The sequence below is a fragment of the Cyphomyrmex costatus genome, unplaced genomic scaffold, assembly GCF_001594065.2.
Source record: "Cyphomyrmex costatus isolate MS0001 unplaced genomic scaffold, Ccosl1.0 scaffold75, whole genome shotgun sequence".
Lineage (NCBI taxonomy): Eukaryota > Metazoa > Arthropoda > Insecta > Hymenoptera > Formicidae > Cyphomyrmex > Cyphomyrmex costatus.
In genome coordinates this window covers 51,881-61,201 of record NW_017280322.1, presented here as the reverse complement: position 1 = coordinate 61,201, position 9,321 = coordinate 51,881, and the positions used below count along the sequence as shown (strand labels likewise).

The 9,321-nt window shown below is 32.9% G+C and overlaps 1 protein-coding gene across 1 annotated transcript; it reads left to right on the top strand.

Moving 5' to 3' along the window:
- The first annotated feature begins 1,207 nt into the window (after positions 1-1,207).
- Klp3A (kinesin-like protein 3A) lies at positions 1,208-8,853 on the top strand. The gene is made up of 13 exons (XM_018548725.1): positions 1,208-1,392; positions 2,406-2,631; positions 2,708-3,143; positions 3,259-3,524; positions 3,630-4,073; positions 4,174-4,558; positions 5,865-6,231; positions 6,475-6,769; positions 6,914-7,041; positions 7,166-7,306; positions 7,409-7,597; positions 8,473-8,658; positions 8,797-8,853. The coding sequence occupies exons 2-13, from the start codon at positions 2,406-2,408 to the stop codon at positions 8,851-8,853; spliced, it is 3,120 nt and encodes a 1,039-aa protein (XP_018404227.1). The 5' UTR covers positions 1,208-1,392.
- Positions 8,854-9,321: the final 468 nt, after the last annotated feature.

Genomic DNA, 9,321 nt, shown 5'->3' with positions numbered 1-9,321 from the left:
TGACTTTTTATGCTGTAATGAACATCACGCGTGCCCCCGGGGGATAAATGGCAAAAATCCGAAACACGAAACCACATTTCGATGGTAAAGCAGCGAATCTTGGTACTTCAATGATACATCGATAACTTACGTATATAGTATAAGTCCCTTTGACTATATAACCATGGACTGCTAGTTGACTTTTTACGCTGTAATGAACATCACGCGTGCCCCCGGGGGATAAATGGCAAAAATCCGAAACACGAAGCCACATTTCGATGGTAAAACAGCGAATCTTGGTACTTCAATGATACATCGATAATTTACGTATATAGTATAAATCCAGTTTACTATTTCAATCGGGAAAAAGAAAGAAATTAATATATTATTATAAAATGGTTAAATGTTGTTGCGTACACGGGTGCAATTCATCAACTTATAAAAAAGAGAAACAAGAAAATTAGAATCGGTTACAATTTTTTAGGTAAGTTATTTACTTTATTTGAAAGTAAAATTGTTAAACATTATGAGATATTAAATTACATGTTTGTTTTTTAGGCTGTAAAATCAATGTTAATCTATTAATGTGACTGGTATTGTATAGAATTCCATCGAACTCTGTACTTAAAAAACGATGGATCGAGGCACTTTTTGCTGCTGATCATAGCGAAGAACATATGTAACAAAAATAAAAGAACATAGTAAAATATGTAGCCTGCACTTTACAACAGATTGCATTCCAATTGATTCCATCGAACTTTACTAATAATAAAATAATGCAATATATGTCATATTCCATCTCTTTCTTTTTCCTATTTTACCATCGAAATGTGATTTCGTGTTTCGGATTTTTGCCATTTATCCCCCGGGGGCACGCGTGATGTTCATTACACGGTTCTCTTTATCTATCTTACGGAAAAGTTGGCCTGCGTTCGGAAACATCACCCGAGTACCTCTGTGTATCGTCTTATCCTTGTTGTTCACCTATGTTAAACGAGGATAAGACGATACACTGAGGCACTCGGGTGATATTTCCGAACGCAGCCCAAAGAGTGGGGGCAACTAGCAGTCCATGGTAGAGACCCCTCTATGTATGCGGCAGCCCTCTCCTTCCCATTGTACCGAATAAATTCAAATCATTTGAAATTTAACGTCCTGTTAGGTCGTGTGGTGTCCGTGCGGTGTTAACAGTTTGGAGTTTGGAGTCTTTTGTAATATTACATATTTATTCGTGTGTAATTTTTGACTGTATTGACTTTGGCTGGAAGATAGATTAGTATATAACTAAGCATAACTAAAAGAAGTAGCGCGCATATGACATTTCTCGCATAATTCTCCGTGAGTCGTGTATTTCTTAAAATCATTCCGTTACACTTCGTGTGGTGGATCTCTGATCGAGAGATTGTATAAACAGTAAGTACGATTTTTCTGATAAACATGTTGATATCTACAGTAGTCCATTCATAGCAAAGTTTGTGCAACGATCTTTCCGTTTTGAAAAGAATATAGTAAATGTATTTTCTTATAAACTTTTTCTTATAAATATGATTGTGGTTATTTTCATTTGTGGTGTTTATTTTTTTATTTTATGAAAAAATATATAACTGAATCCTTCCATTTGAGACTTAAGACCTTGGCACGTAAAAAAGCGTTAACCATAACTTTAACCTTCCTTTTGTTGTTTGACCCAAATTATCTCTTTTCCAAACATCAGGACGAAAACTGCGACCGCCAGTGCCAAAATAGTGTATAAATAATCTGATAGCTTTTCTATTGGTTGGCATTAAGGTGTTAAATGTAAAATTCCAACATGACGAAATTTTTACAACTAACTTTAAAATTACGGTTACGGATTTATTTAATATATTATTGAAGTTACTGTAGTAAATTATGTAAATGTTATTTTTTTCGAGACTCCACCAATTGGTTGATGTTTAGAAGCTCTTTCAACTTGTTTAATCATTTACAGTTATATCTATATTTTTATGTTCTTGATCTCGTTTACTCTTTGATATTTACTTTCAAGATTTGCATGTATTTATTTGAAACTGAATTTTTAAGTTTGATTCTTATGTGTCAAGTAAACTGATATACTTTGAGTGAAAAATCTTATGAGCTAATCAATAAAACTGTATTAATAAGAAATCAAGATTGGTGTATTCAATTTGACTTATTTTAATTTAAAGCTCTGTGCCTATGTATATTCCTTTGATTTCTAATAACTCAAAAATAGTTTATATATATACACATATATATATATATATATAATATTAAAATATTAATTGAGTATAAATACCTCCCCCCATAAAAAACTTGTTAAATAACCAATAATGATGTGATAGGTGTGATATAATACCACTGTACTGTGCTTCCGATATATATATTCAATGTTATTATTTAATATTATTAGTGTTGTTATTATACAGATGTGCGAAAGTACTGTTAGCGTTGCTCTACGTATCCGTCCATTAGTAGACAGCGAAATAGAGAAAGGATGTCAAATGTGTTTAAATGCTATACCTGGAGAACCACAAGTTCGTGTATGCAATACTGACAAAGCTTTCACATACAATTATGTGTTTCCTCCTCACATTGAACAGGAAGATTTTTATAACACAGCGATTAAACGACTTGTAGATAATACCTTTCAAGGTAAATTTTCATATTTTTGTACTTTTTAAATACAATGTTGTACCTGTGTTATGTTAGACACAATAATTTTTTGTAGGTTATAACGTTACGATATTAGCTTATGGACAGACTGGAAGTGGTAAAACCCATTCCATGGGTACCAATTATACAGGTGTAGGAGAGAAAGGTATTATACCAAGAGTTATATATGATATATTTGAAACAATTAAATCCAAGGAAGATTGGAGTTTCAAAGTAGCCGTCTCATTCATGGAATTGTATCAAGAACAATTGTACGATCTCTTGTCTGACAAGCAGAAAAGTCAATCCATCGTAGATATTAGAGAGGATGGTAAAAATATAAGAATTGTCGGTGTAACCGAGAAACAAGTTGAAGATGCTCAAGAGACATTAGAATGTTTGGCACAAGGTTCCATGGGTCGCGTAACAGGTGCGACTGCAATGAATGCACATAGTAGTCGCAGTCATGCTATATTTACGTTATGTATACGCCAGCAAAAGAAAGATGATCCGTAAGTAATTGTTGCTTTCTAATTCTTTAGAACCAACGTTTTTTTTTTATTTGTATCATTTTATCTTGTACCACTAAACATGAGGATGGTAGAAATAATTTGATTTTTTAAGCAGGAATACAGCGACAGTGGCAAAATTTCATTTGGTTGATTTAGCGGGTTCTGAACGTAGTAAAAAGACTCAAACAACTGGAGAACGGTTTAAAGAAGGCGTGAATATAAATAAGGGATTATTGGCTTTGGGTAATGTTATATCACAACTCGGTGATGGTGCCTCTGGTACATATATTGGATACAGAGACAGTAAACTGACTAGATTGTTACAAGATTCCTTGGGTGGTAATTCTATGACTCTTATGGTCGCCTGTGTCAGTCCTGCTGGTTGGTATTTACATCCCTATTCTCTTCTACGCTCTTATCTGTTCAGCTGTCTAGCTGTGTCTACTTGTATTTCAACATTTATCAAGTTATAAAAACTATTTGCAGATTATAACTTGGATGAAACTCTTAGTACGTTGAGATATGCGGATCGCGCACGTAAGATAAAGAATAAACCTATTGTGAACCAAGATCCAAAAGTAGCAGAGATCAATCGGTTGAACAAATTGGTGCAAGAACTGCGGCTGGCTCTTGCAAATCAGGAACTTGGCATAATGACTTGTCCGAAGGAACATGAGGCACTCGAGGATAAATACAGTGTATTACAACAGAAGTTCAGAGATATGACGGAAAAGTTGAATTCAAATTTAGGAGAAATTGTAATTATGCACGAACGAGCGGAGATGGCTGAACAGGCCCGGGAAAAAATCAGATTTGCCATATCGTTGTTACTTGATGAATTTAAACAAGTTTTACAGGATTTCGATCTTAGTCCCGAAATCGATGATGAAAAGCGAAATAAATTCAAAGCGATATACGAAAAGATGTTAGGTGAGTTTTTCTCTGCGTGAACATTGTATTAATGATTTTCTTATAAACTTTAGACTAATCTTTAAAAAATTTGATATTTATTTTACGTGTATATGTATAGATATCCAAAGTAACGAAAAGAAAGCATCCGAAGAACTTATAAATCATGAAATATCGAACTCCAAACATTGTGTCATGCATGTGGAAGAAGATGTAGAATGTGTACGTGCAGAAGAATTGAATGATATTGAAGGCAGTTTGGATTATTTTGATAAAAAGGAAGAGGAACACACGCTACGGCAAGCGGAGCGAAATAACGAGGTCCAAACTATTAATAAGGAGCTGGCACTCAAAGAAAGCCTTGTTTCGGAACTCTTGAAAAATGTAACGCAAGAAACCGCTGAAAGTCGTAGGAATGTTGTGGAGATGGAACAAGAAATTAAAAGGTTACATGCGGAAAAAGAGGAACATTTGCAAGCAGTTCATGCTCACAATGTCAGCTCTAAGTAAGTCATTTTATAAAGCTTTTGCCGCCTAGCTTTTCTATTGGTCCTTTTAGTAAATTTAGTTTTTATACCAATAAAGAGAAGCAGGGCTACGAGCCAATAAATTCGTTAAAATCTTTAATTTATTCTAATATATTGCGAAGAATATCACGTAATTTTGGTATTTTGTCCCAGCTTCCACTACAGGACTCATCAGTAAGATACTGTAGTGGAAGCCTACCTTATACGCCTGAGAGAGTTATTCAATCGAGATTCTATATGAAGAGATATACGCGTATCAAAGCACTTGTGAGAATTTGCAAATACCAATAGACCTCTGATGGCGGGTCGACGTAGTGATATTCTTATTCAGATTATTAGAGTTGCGTTTCAAGACCAACGATTGTTCGGCGCGCAAAATTGGGGGGGGGGGGAGGAATACATATATTACTTTGGATAAATATTGCGAAGAATATCACTACGTCGACCCGCCATCAGAGGTCTATCGGTATTCGCAAATTTTCACAAGTGCTTTGATACGCGTATATCTCTTCATATAGAATCTCGATTGAATATCTCTCTCAGGCGTATAAGGTAGGCTTCCACTACAATACCTTACTGATGAGTCCAGTAGTGGAAACCGGGACGAAACGCCAAAATTACGTGATATTCTTCGCAATATATTAGAATAAATTAACGATTTTAACGAATTTATTGGCTTGTTTCTCTTTATTAGTTTTAAATTTATTGAGCCATATTAAAAACATATTTTAGTTTTTATAGATGCAAGGTTATTATTTACGTTTCATTCTTACGTGAAAGGTGCATCGGAAATCGTGGTATATGTGAAAAGGTTCGAATCCGAAATCTACCGACTAAGAGTCGACTACTCTTGCATCAAGCGTTACGTATCATTGATAAGATTCGTGATCTTGACATTTGTACCCTTAATTTTGTTTTCCTCTTAACAAGGATATTGTCGCTTTTTTTTATTATAAATCTGTTATATAACGCTAATGTAATGATACGTGCGTGCGTGCAACAAAAATGATAATATTGCCATTAAGAGTCATAGAATAAAGTCAATAAGTGTACTATTAAGTTCTTCGCCTTTTGTTCTAGAATTCTAAATTGGACGATTTTCTTCTAGAAAGAAATCTTTTTCGGCGCTGCCTTAAAGCGTAAACTTGGAAGCTAATCAAATCTCAACTGTAAAGTTTAGAGCTTATGGCTAATTAACATTTCACAGCTTAGAGCTTAAAAAAAGACATTACATCTATTGTAGACGGAACTAGTAATACTGTATTTAAATGCTTTTTGTGCACAGATTGGCTGAGACGCGTCGTAAAAGAGTGCAAGAACTAGAAAAAAAGATAGCAGAATTAACACGTAGATGCATGGAACAGAACAAGGTAATCAAAGCGAAGGAGAAGCAGGATCAAAAGATTAAGACTCTCTCCAGTGAGATACAATCATTAAAAGAAACTCGAGTTAAGCTTATCAGACAGATGCGTAACGATGCAAATAATTTTACAAAGTGGAAACAATCCAAGGAAAAAGAAATTAATAAATTAAGAACGCAGGATCGTAAACGTGCTTACGAAATTATACGCATGAAAATAGAACATAATAAACAGGAGAATGTTTTCAAGAGAAAAATGGAGGAAGCTTTTGCAGTTAACAAAAGATTAAAGGTACGTTTCTTTATACACGACAATAGATATGCTCCGTTTTCATGCTCATGCATTGTAAGCATTATTCTTGTTGTTGTTTATTAAATGTTAAACAAGGACAAATAATGCCTACAATAGATTCTGCAAAATGGAACGCACCTATTATCTATTCTGTCTATTTAGTGATATTCTTATTATATGTTGGTATTTTGTAACATTCTGTTACGCGGACTATTAATCTAGGTAATGATTTATATATGGCAGGGTGCACTAGAGATGCAGAGAAAGGCAATGCAACGACAAGAAAAAAAGGCCAACAGCAAAGAGGAGATAAAAACTTGGATCGTTCAAGAAATGGAAGTACTAATGGCCACTGTAGAAGCGGATTATTCTCTTCAAAAACTGATGCAAGATAGAGCTTCGTTGGTACATCAATTGGAGCAACTTAAAAAAAATAGCGATCCGGATGAAAAAGAACTTGCAACTGTTACTGAATTCATAGAATTGCGTAACATACAAATTGCAGATCTGCAACAAAAGATTCTCGAGTCAGATCAGGGTAAGATTATAATCAGAGTAAGATAATAAGATCTTTGTTAAATTAATTTGAGTAATTTTATTAAGCGAGGAGCATTGAGAGTCACTTTACTAGCAAGTATAAATGACGGTAATCTGTCAATAAATTTCTTTTCTTTTTCTTTAGAAACTACGGTAAATATTCGATGGAATATGATACGTACAATAATGGATGCAAAGATAGCACTTGAAACAGTATTTCGTGTAGTTACACAAGACAGGAAGCAACAATGTTATAAATATAACGAATTGAAAGTTAGTATATACCGTAGTGAAATATTGCATGTTATACACTTTTACATATAATATGCACATTATGTGGATGTTATGTATGATACACTCGTCTAAGTTAATTATACAAAGATAACTGACATTTTAGGAAAAGTATCAGAATCTAGAAGCACAATTAGAAGAATATGAAAAACAGGAGAGAGTAAATAAAATATCTTGTTCGCAAGATTCATCCGACATGTTTTCTAGTGATACTGAAAAATCTTTAACAAAATCTGTAAAGAGACAGGTATAATTAATTTTACGAAACGTTTATAAAAAGTAAACACGTGCTCTGTGTGTTTACTCAGAAAAAAGGAATTAAATTATTAATATTATACATGCGTTTTAGATTTTAACAGAGAATTTGAATGAAAATAAAAAATTATTGTCTAAGAAAAGAAAGACGGATAGTAAAATAGAAGAATTCGATGAGAATGATTACCTATCGCACGATAACAGTTCGATAATAGAGGACGATATTGATAAAGATCCAGATTGGAAAAAAACGCCGCTTTATAGTCGCATACAAAAATTACAGGTAAATTTGTATTACAGAAACTGATGTCTTAATTACGACAAATGTAAATATTTTACGATACTTGTTCATTTGTGTGCTAGTTTTTATCATTCAATTTTTGTTACTAATAAGGGAAGTTCGCGAAGTGTTAAATTCTGATTTTAATGAAACTCTGTTTACTTAAAAAGATGAACTTGAAAAATATCAGTTGCGGCGGGAAAGCGCTTTTAAAGGGTGAAATTCTTTCTTATAGGGGAGGTGGGGTAAACGTGGGTTTTAGCTTTCTTTTGATATCTCAAAAACTGTTCCAGATATCGAAAAATGTTTTATACAAAAATGTTTATACAAAAGTTTTGTAATAATAAAATTATCTCTATTCACTCACATCAGTGATAAATTAAAAAAAAAAAAAAAACTTATAGACAAATAAATTGAAGATTTCAAGGACTCTTTTATATAATAATAATAATTAAACTTATAAACTCACAAATAAGGATTTTATCTCTCAGGGGATTCTGCGCAATCAAAGGAACAAAGAATAAGAATCAATTACTCAGAAACCATGCACTATGGAATACACAGTTTCTGAGACAGATTGAAATTCTTATAGCGCATTTGATTTATTAACTTGATTTGCCGACTTCGAGTTAATGGTCCGTTCTCTGTTTAGCTGCAAAAGAAGAGCTAAACTATGCAGTAAAAAATGCAGCCAACAAGACTGTTGACTCGCGCGAGTCAGATTGAGTCGGTAAACAGTAAATCAAACACGAATTTAACACTTTACGAGGTTTCGTTATTGCGTGTACAAACAAATGCGAAATGTACAAAAACTACATAGTTTGTACAATTACATGAAATTTGTTATTGGAATTTCAACAATTATTTTCTTTATTTAGAATAAATCGAAATTTTCGATTCAACGATTGACCTTTAATAAGACAGAACCCAATAATAAGAGTCCGATAAAATGTGCTTGTAAAACCAAATGTGCTACGCGGGTATGTACGTGTCGTAAGAATGGCGTTACCTGCAATAACTGTAGCTGTGATTCGGAACAATGTCAAAATAAAAACAAAGAGAATGTAAGTTTTATATTATAATGCATATACACATATTAATCTATCTAGATATTACACCAATTAATGTATTTAATTAATTTGTTTATACGTATGTTTAGATATGTAAATGCTATCAATTTTTACTTGAATTTTTCTTTCCAGTTGCGTACTACGCTATTTTCAGATGTTGCAATGTCAAATGAAGAGAGATGTGATTAGAAAAAAAATGAATAATTTTTGTTTTCAATTGTACATGAAAGTACATTTACTTTTCATAATATCATGTTCAATCCAAATATTGTACATATTTTAATTGCTCTCGTATCACAGATATTTATTTCGCTTTTTATATTTTGACATAAACTAAACGTGATAATTCCAGGTATAGGAAGGCTCATTTATTTACATTTTACATTTCGTACAATAATAAATATTAATTATATAAATCGTAATATTATATTATTTCCCTCGCTCGAAATACCAGGAGGTCCGGATTTGACTCCCGGCTGAGGTAATATTTTTTACAATAAAAAATTAATAATTTACAAATTTTAATATGTCATTCTCAACATTACTAAGATTGATCTAAAAATGTGCAAAAAATAAAATATAAAATTGTTAGTCAATCTGGTGATATTACTGCAGTTTAGTAGTGTTGCGTTTCAAGTTTCTGAAAAATTTGGCGTG

Excerpts from the sequence above, each read along its gene's own strand:
- Klp3A (XM_018548725.1), top strand. The coding sequence starts at position 2,406 with ATGTGCGAAAGTACTGTTAGCGTTGCTCTACGTATCCGTCCATTAGTA. Across the intron at positions 2,632-2,707 it reads TGTAGATAATACCTTTCAAG|GTTATAACGTTACGATATTA; the intron begins GTAAATTTTCAT and ends AATTTTTTGTAG. Across the intron at positions 3,144-3,258 it reads CAGCAAAAGAAAGATGATCC|GAATACAGCGACAGTGGCAA; the intron begins GTAAGTAATTGT and ends TTTTTTAAGCAG.